General features: G+C 34.4%; 1 protein-coding gene across 3 annotated transcripts in view; it reads left to right on the top strand.

Moving 5' to 3' along the window:
* LOC126736893 (UTP--glucose-1-phosphate uridylyltransferase) overlaps positions 1 to 17314 on the top strand; it is a 75278-nt gene that overhangs the window by 38044 nt on the left and 19920 nt on the right. For 2 of the 3 annotated variants that reach the window (XM_050441514.1, XM_050441515.1), the window contains exons 2-5: positions 10196 to 10368; positions 12423 to 12669; positions 12757 to 12995; positions 13055 to 13241. In XM_050441514.1, coding sequence (XP_050297471.1) covers positions 10196 to 10368; positions 12423 to 12669; positions 12757 to 12995; positions 13055 to 13241 — 846 coding nt within the window. Of the gene's footprint in view, positions 1 to 9921; positions 10087 to 10195; positions 10369 to 12422; positions 12670 to 12756; positions 12996 to 13054; positions 13242 to 17314 lie in introns of those variants that run through there. The other variant, XM_050441513.1, reaches the window with a different exon arrangement.

The raw sequence follows: 17314 nt of genomic DNA, 5'->3' as shown, positions 1-17314 counted from the left end.
GGCCATAAAAGCCATTTCGTTGAATTACAGGATCAACTACAGCTTTAAGTTCTTCACTTAAATATCTTGAATATTGAATTAGCTGCCAAAGGTGAAGAGCTCCAAAAAATTTGCACAATGGTACAGTTTTTACTCGAAACCAAATCTTCACATATACTCGCAGAATATATTCTGTCAACACTTTTAATTTAGGCGGGGGATTTCTTACCGCAATGTAAGCCCGCAAGATACGATTTGCTGTTGTTAGCCATCTTGCGTGAGATAACTTGCCAGGAGATTTATTCGCTAAATTAGGTGGACAGTTTCCAGTAGATATGGCAGTGAAAATCTCGTATAAATATTTTTGATCGCTACTTAATTCTTTTAAATTTACCTCAGGCAAATTAACTTTGATTGTTTCGTAGCACACAACAGGTAATCGCTCACATGTTTCAATAAGTTTGCCGATAGAACCCGAGAATGATAATGGTCCTGTGGTATTTCCATCCATATGTCGAACCAAATGTCGCAATGGCAACTTGTTTGCATGTAGTTGACATATTAGCCATTGCAAAGGTCGTTTAAGATGTAATTAGAAAACAAATGTATTACACCACCGTGAGGCCCAGTGTTAATGACAGTACCATCGCAGCCAACCGCAACTAACTCGCTAACTAATACTTCATTTTCGGTTAAATATTTTAGAATCGTTGAAGCTATGGTCTTTGCAGTACCGTTTTCAGGTGTTACGTGTCCTATATAGTCGCTACCTGATTCCTTTAATAACACTATATGCTCTTCGACAATGATTTTCCTAGATGACGATTCACCCTGTTTTTTAATGTGAAGAGTTCTATCTTTGCGTCCATCAAAATAGAGAGCTTGAAGACTAGTACCATCTTTATTCATTTTTTTGTAAATCAAGTCGTTGCCCTTTTCTTTGTCGATCTAATTTGGACTTGTCTATTACATAAGATTGATCAGTTTTGGATATCAATCCAACATCTTCCAGAACTGCACTGGCGATCATTGCTCCTTTTCTACTTGATAATCCAGCTCGGTCTATTGCTTTTGCTAATGCAGGAAAGTCGAGGGTTATGCCCGTAGAAGTTGACGGCTCTGGTTCGAAGTCTGGATTACAGTCTGGTTTGCTTTGCACTAATATTTCTGATAGATTGCCTTGTTCAATTTTTTTTTCTGGTACATTACGCGAAATGTTTTGTTGACTTTTGTCCTTCGGAATATTACGCGAGAGGACCCTGCTTTTTCTTTTTTGTTTTTGCTGCAAAATTTTACTTGTTTTGGCATCTACTTGCCTCTATAGACATTAATCGTGTAGTTCTCTGGTCGTTTAGGAAAGCTTGTTCCATTTTTGGAACTTTGTATGACTTCTCACAAATACACAAGTTAAAATCGGTACATTTGCACTTTGAAATATCAAAGAGTTTAGTATTAGCCTCATCACAAAATTTTTGAAGGGAGGGGCCGTTCCGTACAAATTTACCTGGCGGGAAGGTTTAACGTTTTTTAAAATTAAATAAAATTTTTTGTGAGTGTGTTTGAAGCTATTTTTACTTGTTTGAAGCAGCAGTCTTTAATAATATAATTTTTTTTTATTTTTTTTAGGGGTCGGGGGGCGGGGGGGGGTAAAATAATAAAATTAAAAAAAAGTAAAAAATTGGTATTCATTATGGACCATTTGGCAACTTTTTTTACTACAGGCATAAAAAACCTAGAGAACCGACCCACCCTACTGGGTAAGCATAGTGCGTGTTATCCTTCGGGTCTCCTCTAGTTCTGCATTACTCTATTTGATAATTTGGAAAAATAAGTCAGAACAGTAAGATCATATCATATGTGTTGATGGCCTTTATAAGATTCCCTGAATGCAGTTCGGATTTTGAGGGCAACTTTACTCATTGTGTATATTGTTCAGATACTTATGTTTTTTCTGTTTATGGTCGAAAAGTCTAGCCTGCTGAAAGCCCAAATACTTGTAAGTTTTACCTATCTCTATTGCTCCAATTTCAATTGGGAAGTTCTGTTTCCCCATTAATTATTTTTCTTTTTTCGATGTTTAGGATTTTATATTTCTCAAAACCAAAGTTCATATGTCAAAGTCGGAAAAGTGCTGGTATAAGTTTGTATCGTCCATATATTAGAGATGAGAATTCTTATAATTGATATTTTCACTGGCTTTAATGTTAAATCGATTACCTGTGCGATTATTACACTGTAAATAATATAGACGATAAAGAAAAATTTGTACTACACTAAAAATTTTTTGATAGGCAAGCTCCCCTAAAGGTATTTAAACGAAATTGAAACTATAAATATGCTTCCTGGATTGCGGAAAATATCAGAAATCATCAAAAATTAAGAGACAAAGCTTTAAAAAAATTCTAAACTTCAAAAAACCCAGATCACTACGCATATTACAAACAATTACGAAATTTTACAACAGCAACTCTTCGCAATGAAAAAAAGGCTTTTTTAAGAACTAAATTTAACGGTAATTTATCTTGTAAGGAAACATGGGCTGAGCTAAAAAAACTTAATATTACAAAAAATAAGCAAAGATGCATTCCAACGCATCTATTTAATGTTAACAAAATAAATAACTTTTTTTCATCGATATGCACTAATCCTCAACAACCAGACCAAAGTCTACTTGACTTAATTAGAAAATATTTTTAGTTTGAGGGTTGTGACAGAGAAAGAGTTAATGAGAATTATTTTATCCATAAAAAGCAAAGCATACCGGATGTGACGACCTTGATATTACAATGATTCAATTTTGTTGTCCATTTACGATTCCTTTTTTACTTCGTATAATAAATGAATGTATAACTAAATCATATTTTTCAGATATGTGGAAGCATGCTTACGTCACACCTTTGCCTAAAATATCACAACCTAAGAAATTGAAAGATCTGCGCTCAATAAGCATTCTTCCAACACTTCCTAAAGTATTAAAAAAAATTGTAGATAATGTTGTGTTTTTTCAGTCAGGCTTTTGAAAAGGATATAGCTGTGCTACAGCTACGACTGACGTAACTCATGATATCTTTCAAGCGTGGGATGAGGATAAATTTAGTGCTCTTATTTTGCTAGACTCTGCAAAGGCTTTTGACCTCATAAATCACGAAATTCTTTTGTCTATCTTGCATTATATCGGCTTTTCAAATTGTGCAGTTAAGTTTTTTACTTCTTTTTTGAGTAATCATTGACAGCAAACAGTTTTGAAAAGTTCCAAATCTAATACTATACCTCCATTTATGGGTGTCCCTCAAGGAAGTATATTAGGACCACTTCTTTATACAATTTATACTTGCCGATTTAAAGGCTTTTTAAAATGTTGTAATTACCATTTGTACGCCGACGATACTCAGCTTTATTTTCACTTTAATGCTAATAATATAACATCTGCAAATCAAAATATTAATATCGATCTCCAATATCTATCTCCATTACAGTTTCCAAACAACATCATTTAAATATAAATCCTACAAAATCATCAGTTACCTTATTTGGAGGACATAAAAGACACAGATCTAGAATAAGCGAGGAACTCAAAATAAAAATAAATGACACCCCTGTTATAATAACTAATACTTCGAAATTCTCAGGTCTTATTATTGATTCTGATCTTCGATTTCATGAGCATATAACTGATAAATTAAAGAAAGCATATAGTGCGCTTAAACTTATCGATAACCAAAGTTGAGTCAGGTCAAGACTTAAAAAAGCATCTTTGTGATTCTTTAGTATTATCCAATTTCAACCATTGTGATAATGTGTATGGACCAAGCTTAGATCAAGTCGACTCTCGTAGAATTCAAAAAGTGCAAAATGCCTTCATCTTATTATTTTCGCCCCGACATTAATACTTTTCCTCCCCTTTCCCCTTCCTTATCCCTTAATGCATTAAATATGTGTATATGTGCTTGCTTCATGCTACTTCAACTTTTCACTTTAAAGGGTCATACTTATATTTTGTTATATTTGTTAATAGGTATTATTATTTAGCATGGTGAAGGTGGAAAGACGCTTTAAAGCAAGAGAGAACCAAAGCGTAAAATATTTCTCGTCGTATACGAATCTCATTTATGCTAACGGTTTGGTTCTAAATATTAACATGAAGTAGGCCGATGAGTCAGAGTCATTTGCAGGAAAGAGATGAGCGCTGGTTGACTTCTATAACTGTAGGACAAGTAGTCAAGAGTGGCGAACACTATCAAATGCCTTTTTGTAATCTACAAAGGCAGTAAATATGTTTTTTGTTGTTATGTCTGAATCTGTTTTATTAATATAATCTATTAAAATCATGAAAAAGTGAGTATTGATCTTGAAGAATTTTATCATGAAGGCACTTTAATCAATTAAAAATAAATAGAAGCTCTAGAGCCTTTTTTTTATCAATATTAATAGTCTTTAAAATTTGCAGGAAATTACATTGATGACTCTTGGTAATGTGGCTTTTTCTCCTCCTAATTAATAAAAACAGCAATAGTGACACTTCTTGAAAGAGTTGTAGAAAGTACTTCTTGATAAATGCAAAAACGGGCCCGTAATTATTACAAACTGGAAAATACTTTCGACCATCTAGATATCCACTATAATTATGTGCAATAATTCTGACATTTTCCAACAGCTCGATAATAAACACTCAATAAATATTACACAATAAAACGTAGACTCAGTCGTAAACATAGAATGTCAAACTTGCGAACATACAAACAAATTATTCAGCCTATAAAAAACTAATCTTGATCGTAATAAGGTTAATATTTAGTTGTTTTGGAGTCACTTTTCTTTATAGGCTATAATAGTGGTAATATAGTTGCAGTAAAAGTATTGTGAAGCCCAAATAGTTTTATGGGTTCATCTGTAATGTTCGTTTTTCAATATTTATCGGTCTTTTATAGAATATAGAGGGTTCGCAATAACAGGTCGATGTTAAGATACAATATAATTAAAAAATAAGCTGTATGAGGCTTTAGTCATTAATGACGGTAATGTTATATTGACGGCATCCCTCCATATGGCTTAATGGCATAAATCCGCGTGTTTAAAATAATTTTAAACAATTTTATTATGTAACTAGTCTCCGTCCGATTTTACCAATTTGAATTTAATTTCTACCCTTGATTTGTATCATGTAGTGTTGTTCTCTGCTTCTTATATGTTCTTTTTATTAGTGAATACCCAAGTGGATCTGATGATGCTTAGTATAGGCGAAACACGTGTCATCCTCTGACTTTAATTTAATAAATTTGAGACCTGTGACTTGGAGTTTGTTTCTTTACGATTTAATGTATTTAACGGTCTCTTTGAGAAAAGATGGACTATTTCTTGGAATAGGGATAGGAGTTTTTCATTCATAGTTACAAATACTTTATTTTTATACATTTAGGGAAAATAGTCCCATCTACCCTATTTTTAAGTCTGATGGTAATGACAAAATACAGAACTGTAGATTTGTAATGAATTAACCATTCCAAACGTTCTTGATAAAATTACCGCACAACTTTTTAATCCTTGTAATGCAATAATAATAATAATAATAATAAAAATAATAATAATAATCCCCTCGTGCTAGTCATCCACTAGCACCAATTTATCAAACTATCAAAATTATGGAAACTGGTTGTGAAGTGGATAGGATTTATACAGATTGCTCAGATTACTGTTATAGATCGCTTTTGATAAGGCAAATCATCAATTATTTTTAATCAAATTACGACATTTGGGTATTAGAGGAGCTGGTTTGGATTAGCTATTTGGTTGGGTGCAGCGAATTGGAATTAAAAATTTTACGGAGAGTTACAATGTTGCAGATTATTGCAACATGTTGATTGTGCAAAGTTGAATAGTTTATTAATGAATATGTTAAAGTGTTCTTAAGATTCTGTAAGGGAAATAATATCTTTCAATTTCTATATAATATTGACAATGTTACGTTGGCAGGGTTATGTGATGTAAAGGATTTGGGAGTCATATTTGATCAGAAAAATGTGTGCAAAAGCTTTTAAAAAATACGGTTTTATTCATCTTAATAACAGAAATTTTTCTTCTGAAACTGAAAATGCTGTATTTTACCATGTCGGTCCTTGTTCAGAGTATTGTTCTTCGATTACGAATACTCGTTACGAACGACCAATTACGATCTTTAGGTGCAACATATCGAAAGAATAAAAAAGGGATTCTGATATTGGATCCTGTATTGCTGATTGAACTTGATCAAAATGTAGTTTGTGGAATATCACTTTGAGAGCATCATTAATTCTCCTGTGGTTCCTATTCCTCTCTAATATTTGATATTTCGGAGCCACGACATCCTCTTTCTGCCTAAACCAATTTTTCCTTCTATTAATAATTGGAGCAAATTATATTTATTGTTTCGTAACACATGTCCCAGGTTCGCTTTTTTCCTGCGTTTGTCGTGCCCACCAATTTACGTCCTCTTCCTATCGTCCTTCGTGATTTCGAATTTCCTCATGGGACTTAAGATTATTCGATGGATCCACATTTGCTTGCGTCCAGCCTATTCATTGTGCTAACATTCAATATATAACAGTACGGACCATACGTAATATTTTGTGAATATTATTTTGTGTTTGAGGTCAAAGTCAGAGTTAGTAAATTTCTCTTTTGAATATCATGAATGAGCTCCTCACCTTTTCTATCCGGAATTTGATTTCTACTTCTGACCAGTCTTCACCTAACTAAGTTCCCAGACAGTTTAACTTTTTTACTTTTTATGTCCTCAATATCATATGAGAGTGAATGAAGCTCATCTAATTTGCGTTTTTATGTTGATGTTAATTTCCATTAGTCGGTCGTGCATTCCAACTATGTCTAGGAGACTTTGGAGGTCATTCATATTATCCGGTATGAGGGCTGTGTCATCGGCATACAGTATAATGTTTATCCAGGTTCATTTACTTTGATGCTTAATTGTTGTCTTTGGAGAACTTCTTGGAAGATGTTTTTAAAGTAAATTTGAAACAGAAGTGGGCGGAGGAAACATCGCTGTCTTACTCCTCTAAGAATTTTCTGTTTCTTAGTCACTTCATTGTCGAATCTAATCGCAGTTAACTGGTTCTAGCACAAGATTTTAATACAACGTATGTATGTCTTTTTAATCTTAATCAAGTCGCCTCAACATTTGAACGAGTCTATGATATTGCACTCTATCAAATACTTCTTTGTAATTTATGAAATACATCACTACATCTTTTCTCTGATCTTAACAATTCTGAGCCTACGCTTGGGTTGCGACCAGTGCCTCCCTTGTACCCAAATCTCTTCTAAATCCGAATTGCAAGGATTCAGCATCGTTTTCGCATTTTGTAGAAATTCTGTAGTAAATGACTTTCAGACACACTTTCGGAGTTGGGAGTGGGATAAAGGAAGTATAAGCTATTTATTTGGGAATTTTCCTGTGCTGTAAGTTAGGTTGAAAAGCCTTTGCAGCCTCTTAATACTTTCGTTGTCTACTAGTTTGAGTAATTCAACAGACACTAATACTGGTCCAATCGTTTTCTTATCTTTCGAGGTTTTTATCTCTATAGTAATCTCTGCCATTGCAATTTACGGCACAGACAAGTCATCTTCCATATTATCTTCTAACTCAGGTCTATCATCTGCAAAGAGATTGCTCATACATATATTGTTCCAAAATAGCTTTTGTATGTGCGTTTTCTTATGCCATTTGTCCTTGTTCATTTTGTACGTTTTTGAAAGTATGTTTCCTATATCATCACCTCAGAGTAACATTAGGACATCTAAAAGAAAAGCGATTCTAAGATAACTGCATATTTGGTATCGCAAAGAATGCCTTTACTTGATGCAATACTACATTTTTTAAAATTATTCCCTAATGTAATATATCACATATCCTTGTGTTACATATGACCTAAAAGTAATTTCCGCCAAATCTTTATTTGCAATTATCTCGGAACTACTTTTTTTTTACATATCCTAGTGTTGCTCTGAGGCGACGATATACTCCAGATGTGTCTTTTATTTTCTTGTACAGGTTATCCTCATCGCGTTGTTCTTGCAAATGTCCATTTCTTTGCGCTGGTCCTTCAGCCACTTATTTTTTGCCGCTCTTATTGCTTCTTTTATACTATTTTGCAACTTTATATATTTGTCTGCCTTGATTCTTGTATTTTCTCCTTTGTTCAAATAGTTAGTATTTTGTCTGTTATTTATTTTTTCTTTTTAAAATTTTGTTTGTCTCTCCGTTTTTACCGTATTTATCATCTTTTTCTCCAAGTCATTTCATGCGTTATTAAGATTCGCCTCTTCAGTTGGTTGTGGTATGACTACCGTCGTTAATGCTTTATTTAATTTTTTTCTCACTTTCCTTTTGATGCTTCCGTCTTTAAGTCAGCCATAATCTATCCCTGTAATAGTGTTTGCTTTTTTCCATTAGTGATGTTTATTTCTGTTAGGAGAAGGATCTGGTCTGATGGAATGTCAGCTCCAGGGTATGTATAGGTTCTTATTATTGATGTTTCAAGGTTTCTTACAGTTTATTTGTTTTTTATGTTCGAGATAGTCTGGGGCTCTCCAGGCGTAAAGACGCCTGAAAGGTAGTCTAAACCAAGTGTTAATTATTTTCATGTACCCTTGGCAGAACTAGTATAGCCGCCCACTTCCGTTCTAGTTCTTCTGCTTTGCCTTTTCTTAACCTTCTTATGAATTAGTTGTATCGGTTCTTCGTAGAATTCTTCAACTTCATCATCCGATGCATCTGAGGTAGGGGCTCATATATCTAGGGTATACTTGGATGATGTGTAAACTTGGATACATACTTTCAGTAATGCCATCTGATCTGAATGTGGGAGAAAATTAATTACTGACGGAGATAGATTCTCTGGAATTAGTAATCCAATCCTTTTCTGATAATTTCTGTCTTGATTTTCTCAATAGAAAAAACTTTTTTGAGTGTCACATATTTTCCTACATCTGGCCATTAGGTCTGACCCAAGGACATCACTTTTCAACCTGTCCATTTTTGTGTATTAAACTAGGCAATTTCCCAATATGGGATATCTTAAAGATCTTTAATACAGTGGTATCAGTTTTTATACCCTAGGACAAAAGAATACCCTGCTATGTATTAGTACCCCCATCCGAGGCTGTTGGTCAGTAAACGGGAGATTGCTTCTGTCGACAGTCACTACGTCATCAGAGCATCCTCGGTCATCTAACAGGTAGTACCAGGTAATTACTTACAACTTGTGGAGGTGAGATTGACAATTGAGTATATCTCCTATTTTTTGCCTTAAGAACCTTAAAGTTTAAACAAAATTTAATTTTTTATACTTTTCTTTTTAGTTTAAAGCTGACGTTTTGTTAAAAATTGGTATATTGTAAACTAAAAGTAGAAAGAGGACAGTGTGAATGCTGCACAACCCAAATACATTGATAGCTCATGTTATATAAAGTTATTTATTCTGGTACATTAATTGAGTTCTTCCTATTAAAAGCTACTTAGCCAACTGAAAATAGAATTACCTGATCCTAAAGCTACTTTTACCAAGTCTACTCTATCAAATACGTTCTGGAATCTGTTTACCCTTGCAAACGGCTCTCAAAGGCCTTCAGGTTATAATCTGGTGCATAAGTAGGAAGTATTCATTTTTTTAGCGTTTTGTGGCCAACCCAACCCAACAGAAGCATTAAATTGTTATATTACTAATTGATGCACTAATTGATCTTACCAATATTAGTAGATTATAGTACCAAATATATATGTATGTATAATAATGATGCTTAAAAGTTTTGACGAACTTTAATGCCCAATTTGTGCATTTACGGATCATATCACTTTCACTTGTCATCGAGTGTTAACCAACATTATCCCAAATCTAAACAAACATGTAGTACTGTTTACATTTGTGCAAAATTTTTCGTAATTTAAAATCCTATGTAACTTAAATGGCAAATTCTTGCCCAGCTTGTCGCAAGGCTTGTTTCACATGTTTAAAAAATCCAAATATAAAAAGAAACATTCAAGATATAACTCATGAGCCTCTCCCGGACATAAATAAATTTAAAAAAGATTTAGCTCTGTTTTTTGACGAAATTGTAAGTAAAAAACCGATTTTGCTAACTCGAATCTACTGGGTATTGAGAGAACGCTATCTATAACTTTTAAAATTGAGACAATTTTCTTTTAAACCTCTTTAATTTCTAGGTAAAAGGTCACAATCGAACTGGAAGTGACTCAAAAGCCTTCATAGAGGCCACAAAACGCGATGCTCTTTTACTTCTGGAAAGTGAACTGAATAAGCTTGCAGCCTCTGCACCAGCAGGAGAGCAAAATCGCATACGCAAAGAGTTCAATGGATTTAGTGATCTCTTTAAAAGGTAATTAGTTCGATAGTAATTAGTTAGATAGTCATGCTTAATGAGAGTTACCAGAGGCCAATTTCTTTGAAGAATCAAATGAGGTGCTCTGGTTTGAAAAACTCAATGTTGCTGAGTAAACTTTGTTACCGAGATATTTGAATTTAGCGCGCATAACTGCTGAGCACTCCCCGAAAACGTGGTATGCAGTTTCATCCTCCTCATATATGCCAGCATCCGGTTAAAAATTTAAAAATCACTGGCTGGATTTCGCGTCTCTTTAAGTACAGTAGTTATCTGGAGAGACAGGCCTAGGGCCCATCTATGTGTGCCTTAGCATGTCAGGTGCTTCCGACCATATACGGAGAGTCTACTTGTCCAGCAGACTCTTCATTGTTGCAAAAACTATACATTTGGCTATACCGATAATAGGTACGAGACTACCGGCCGTTTCACAGATCCCAGTCTAGTGAGGAAGTCCACTTCTTCGTTTTCAGCGTAGCCAGGAACCTAGACAAGCTGAAATCTGCAGCCCACCTTCACCAGTTTCTTCAGGACCTTTATGTACTGCATTATGAGCTTGGAGCTCAGCTTTTCGACGGTAATAGCCTTAATGGCAGCCTTGCTGTCCAAGCAGAGTGACACGACTGTATTGCATTGTCATTCTACTCGACTCTGCATAAAAACCAGTAGCGCGCTCCTCTAGTGGGTACGCCCTACTAGTTTATGGGGCACAGAACCCCACAACAGCTCTGTTGTTCATTCTGGAGCCATATGTACACCAGATGATCCCTTTGTTAGCAATGTAAGCCTCTTGGAGTCCTGCCTGCCACTGCCCCTTGCGTGCGATATGTATGTTATTAACAAACATTAGAATATTGTTATAAGTATTGAAGTTTGAAGATGTTTTTCGTAATATTTGAAATATTTATTGTATGTATATTAATAATTCTTGTGAATTTGTGACCAGAGATTTTGTATTGAAAGCGGTATTTTATGGGTGTATTGGTCAATTGTTAAAGAAAATTATTTGTTTCTCGAATGCCAACGTTTCGAATTATATTTAATTCATCTTCAGGGCTCTAAAATAGATAAACAACCGATATGCACTTTGTTTATGGTCTTGCTAACGGAAATTCATTGGAAGCGTCTAGAATGTATGCTGAAATGTACCCTTCACGAATGGCACCTCATCATATATTATTTGCACGCCTTCATCAAAGACTACGAGAAACTGGAGCTTTTCAACGTACACGAGTCCAGGCTTTATTACCACGAGATTTTCATAAGCGGCTTATATTTTCTCGTTGGATGTTAGAGGTCATTGAGCAAAATCCTAAGTTTTTAAGGCAGATTCTGTTTACCGATGAAGCTGTAATTGGGGAATGGGGAAACATACTCATTTTCTCCATACTTCTAGGACTTCTTAAGGCGGTACCCCTAGATGATTTTTATAATTATTTAATTTCTTTTTCTTTCATTTGGTTTAAAACAAAAATTAGAATCACATATAAACATTAATAATAAACACGTAATACATTTAGGTAGATGTATTTTAATTTTTTCAATCGAATACGCAACCTCGAACAAAACAAAGAGATCAAATTTGCTCAGAAATAAATGGGAATTACAAAAACAAAAAAAAAATCAAAGAAAAAGTGGCGTACCATATTTTTCATCACAAGTATTTAGTTTAAATCTTACACGAACGTCACTGGTACAAATTTAAAAAAATTATGAGCCTCAAAAAACGTCTTTTGATGCATAGAAAATGCATACCAAATTTTATTAAAATATCTACAGGGGTTTTACAGGTATTATAAGAAAAACATATATTTTTCTTCAATCTTTACCACACAGTATTTCAAAAGTTACGCCTTTCAGAACATACGTTCATATAAAGTTTTTTTTTAAATTTACCCAAGCCCCTGAATTTTTTCGCATCGATTTATATACACCCTGTATATTATTATTTAAATATATTCCTGTACTATTTGTTCTTTTAGTTATAATATGTTTATGATCACATGCTTTTCAATATCGTGAATTACTATTAACTATTTATAACTTATTAGGTTTTTGGAAGAATCCGGCCCTTCAGTAAACTGGGATAAAATCGAAAAGTTGCCGCAAGATGCCGTACGAGATTACAGCTCATTGGACACCCCTACTGCTGATCTTCTCCATCAGATGTTGAACAAATTGGTAGTTGTTAAGTTAAATGGTGGTCTGGGTACTTCTATGGGTTGCTATGGCCCTAAGTCAGTTATCACTGTCAGAAACGATCTTACGTTCTTAGATTTAACCGTACAACAAATTGAGGTGAGTTCCGGTTTCTGGGTTTAATTTAGTATTGTACGGTCAAAAAACATCTAAAATTCTCCTTGTTATTTTACTTTATTATTTTAGCATCTGAACAAAACCTACAAAGTGAATGTTCCTCTAGTTCTAATGAATTCATTTAATACTAACGCAGATACGGACCAAGTAGTGAGAAAATATAAAAATTTAAACGTAGAAATCCATACTTTCAATCAATCGTGCTACCCGAGGATCAATAAGGATAGTTTAATGCCCATTGCCAAAGATTGCGATATAAATAAACATATGGAGGCCTGGTATCCTCCTGGTCACGGAGATTTTTATGAGTAAGTTTAACTATTTAGTGAAATTCGTAATTTTTTAACATATATATATTTTTTTAAAGGAGCTTCTATAACTCTGGCCTACTAACAAAATTCATTAAAGAAGGAAGAGACTACTGCTTCATTTCTAACATAGATAATTTAGGTGCCACTGTCGATATAAATATCTTAAATTTGTTGATGAATAGTTCTGAAAAGGAACATGAATTTGTCATGGAAGTTACTGATAAGACTAAGGCTGATGTTAAGGTAAAGTAAAGCCTTGTAACATTTTTCCCATGCGTACCGTATACAAGGTGGCTCATCGAAAACGTACCGCAAGGCATTACAGGGTGGGAAAAAACTTTTCGGCAAAATTGAAAAATACGTCTCAAATTCTTTAGGCACATTTAGTGAATAAAAATATCCGGTTTCTTTCTTCACGTTTAAATTATGTCAAGTAGTTTTGCTAAATACCTTTAAATTTATTATCAATTATGGTGTACTCAATTGCAGAAAGAGATTATTGAGCTTTTTTTTTTAAACAATAAGTGTAGAAATCAGGTTGCGGATTTATTTAAGAAGACAACATCTCTCTGGGAAAAGTGTTCGGAAATTGGTTGCAAAGTTTCGCGAAACAGGTTCAGTTCATAACAGAAAAAGGAATATTGAAAATGCAGGGTTTCATGAAGCTCTGGAGATTGCAGTATAGTACGCTAAGTACAAGACAATTGGCCATTGCAACAGGTGTGTCTCGAATAATTGTCCAAAGGGTATTGAAGAAATACAAGTACATACAAGAAATACAATTCCATCCCTTTGAAATTTGCTTAGTGCAAGAATTGAATGAAAACGACTTTGATCGTCGCTTGCATTTTGCGAAGTTATGAGTGAGCGAGCGTTAAACAATGATAATTTCATATTTAATGAGTGTTTTTCGGACGAGTGTTATGGGGCTGACAGCAATCCAAGGATTTTCCACGAAACACACACACAACACCACCAAGTTAAATGTATGGGCTGGTATTTTTGGAAATTCCATTGTGGTCCCTATTTTCCTCCCTGGAAATATAACAGTCGATATGTACTTAGATTTATTGCAAAATGCCATCAGAACATGCCTCCAGCAAGACGGAGCTCATCCACATCTCTTACTAAATGTACGCAACTATTTAAATGACAGATTTCCAGGACGCTGGATAGGACGAAGGGGAACAATTGATTGGCCACCTCGGTCACCCGACTTAAGTCCTTTAGATTTTTTCTTGTGGAGGCACATAAAATCCGTAGTTTACAAAACTCCACCTGCTACATTAAAAGTGTTGCGAAGAAGAATTATTAACGTATGTCGCGAAGTGACAACGCAAAGGCTTCTAAACGTTCGGCAACGGTTTGAAAATAATTTGTATTACTGTATGAACATTGGCGGACAGCACTTCGAGCATTTATTTGATTAACATGGTAAGCATTAAATCGCTGTTTGCATTTTTCGTCACGCGTTATTATTTAACTTTCAAGGGTCCATATTTCTTGAATAAGTGACTCGATTTTACAAAACTAAGCAGGGTTTTATAGGGAATAGCAAAGAATAGCACCTTTTTAAAGAGGTACCACTTGATCCCCCATCCCATCTAAAAAAAATGAGAGGGTGTCACTCCCGCTTAGGGGGTTGACTTTTTTTAAATGGTTTTTATGTCAAAAGTTGTCCCCGTGACAAACATACTTGACGTATTTTTGGATTTTGCCAAAAAGTTTTTTCCCACCCTGTAATGCCTTGCGGTACGTTTCCGATGGGCCACCCTGTATGATATAATATATTTGTAATCAAAATCCTTTTCAATAATAATACATAACTATGTACATGATTATATAGAGCGAGTCTGTAACTTGGAATAAATTAATGGAATGGATAATAAATAAATGGAAGCCTGTTCGGAAAAACGCTCGGACACGTCAATTGAGATTGTAAGCGCATTTTTTACAATAATTTTATTTTATACAGGGTGTGCTATGTAGGCGGGGCTAATGCCAACTTTCTTATTTTAAGTAGGACACCCTATATGATATTGTATTTTTAGATTCTGCACAAAATTCCAAACATTTTGATGTATCACATGCCGTACTACCTTTATTCACCTGTTTTTAAGTTTTGATTTTTTATTTGTAAAAATGTTTTAAATTCAAAAAATATGCGTTTCAGTTAACAGTTTGTTTTCGTAATGTATTTTATGAATGTCCAATAAAAATGTGGCATTTTTATAATTTTGACATTTTATAAATTTTGACATTGCTACAAGACGTGCCTTTACTGTCGAATAATCGGATTTAAGTTTCTTTTAATTCCTTCACGAAATGGGCTATTTAAGTGAAAAACACAAGATTGAAATCTTAATGATGATTGGGTACGAAGATAGAACAAGAATCCAAATTGAAGTTTTGCATTTTTTCATACAGAAGTATCCTGATATACCACCCATATCTCAAAGTACTATAAGCAAAATTGAAATACAGTTTCGGGAAAATGGTCACGTAAGAACAATAACTAGTTCTCGTCGATCTGCGCTTAATGAAGACACCAAAATTAATGTGTTATTAGCCATTGAAGAAAATCCTAATATTCCCACTAGGCAGGTAGCGCGCGAATTGAAAGTGAGCCAGTCTTCAGTAGTAAGGGTTCTTGAAACAGAAAAATGTCATTTCTATAAACTAACAATTCTCCAGGAACTCAATGAGGAGGATGCAGATAGAAGAATTGAATTTTGTGAACAATTTGTGAAATTAATGCAGAATAATAATCTTATTACAGAAAATATTCTCTTTTCCGATGAGTCGACATTTATGCTGAACAGAGAGTAAATCGTCAAATTATTGGGCACACTCAACACCCAGAAAAAGTAAATGTTTGGGCAGGAATTCTAGGTCAACAAGTTATAGGCCCAATTTTCCTCGAAGAAAATTTAAATGGAGCAAGGTACTAACAGTTTTTATAAGAAGAACTGTTTGCAAATCTACCTGTTCTATTCCCTGATCCAATAGAAGCTGATATGCCGAACAGAAACATCTGGTTTCAGCAAGATGGTGAGCCTCCCCATTTTGCAAGACCTGTTCGAAACTATCTGGATACTATTTTTCCAGGCAGATGGATTCGCAGAAGAGGATCTTTTAAATGGCCACCAAGATCGCCCGATTTGACTCCGCTGGATTTTTTCCTATGGGGATATTTGAAATCCAAAGTTAATGTTTATGTGTTCAAGCCCCTACGAACGCAAAATAGAATTGAAAATCTTTCAAAGCTAACACCAATTTCTCTTTTACCCATCTTTCCCAGAATGTATGAATTAATTGTGTTGGATATGTTGTTTGAATTTGTAAATATGCATGAAATTATATCCTCAGTACTGTCCGGTTTTTCGAAAAAATCATGGAACAGCCACAGCCCTGACAAAAGTAGCTTCCGAGTTATCAACCAATATGGATGGACTCCTCTTGTGTTTCTTGCCTGGTACTGTTAGATTTCAGTATGGCCTTTCATCTCATAAATCATGAGATGCTGTTGGCTAAAATGAGCTTCTTCGGTTTTTCAGTGTTATCTTCAACTGAGGACACAGATTGTGGAACTGGATGGAGCAAGATCTGAACCTGTTATCACTGGTTATGGAGTGCCCCAGTGTAGTATCCTCGAACTTTTATTATTTAGCATCTACACTAGCGATCTTCCAGACACACAGCTGCTCTCCGGATTTCCTTCTCATAATGCATATCAATGTATGCAGCAAATTAATGAGGACTTAAACTCAATATTTAAATGGTCAAGACAGAATGGGATGATTTTGAATGCTAACAAGAGCACATACTTACTCATAGGTTCTAATACATTAAAAAAACAATTTCTTTAATATCACATTTATATCTATTTTCTTTAATATCTAATTTCACTACTTTGCATATAAATAACAGTATCCTTCCTTGTTCAGCATCAGCAAAAAATCTTGGTGTCATTTTTGATGAGGTCCTAAACTTTCAGGTACATATATGCTTTACTTAAAAGCTTGTATCAATTAAAATATAATTTTCGCCCAAAAATATCAAATTAATGCTTGTGGAGGCTCTTGTTTGGTCACAGCTAGATTACTGCAATGTTGTTTTTTACAATTACCTCACTCTTGAAATGAAGAATAAAATTCAGTTAGCTCAAAACGCCTCTATGAGATTTGTTTTCAAGATACAAAAATTTGATCACATAATACCAACATATATTGACAATAAAATACTAAAATATGAAAGGAGAGCAGCTTTACATTTTGGTCAGTTTGTTTATAGAATTTACAAGTCGAGGTATCCTA

Source organism: Anthonomus grandis, chromosome 5 (genome assembly GCF_022605725.1).
Source record: "Anthonomus grandis grandis chromosome 5, icAntGran1.3, whole genome shotgun sequence".
Taxonomy (NCBI): domain Eukaryota; kingdom Metazoa; phylum Arthropoda; class Insecta; order Coleoptera; family Curculionidae; genus Anthonomus; species Anthonomus grandis.
Note: the sequence above shows the minus strand (reverse complement) of the source record. Positions and strands in the feature narration are given on the sequence as shown.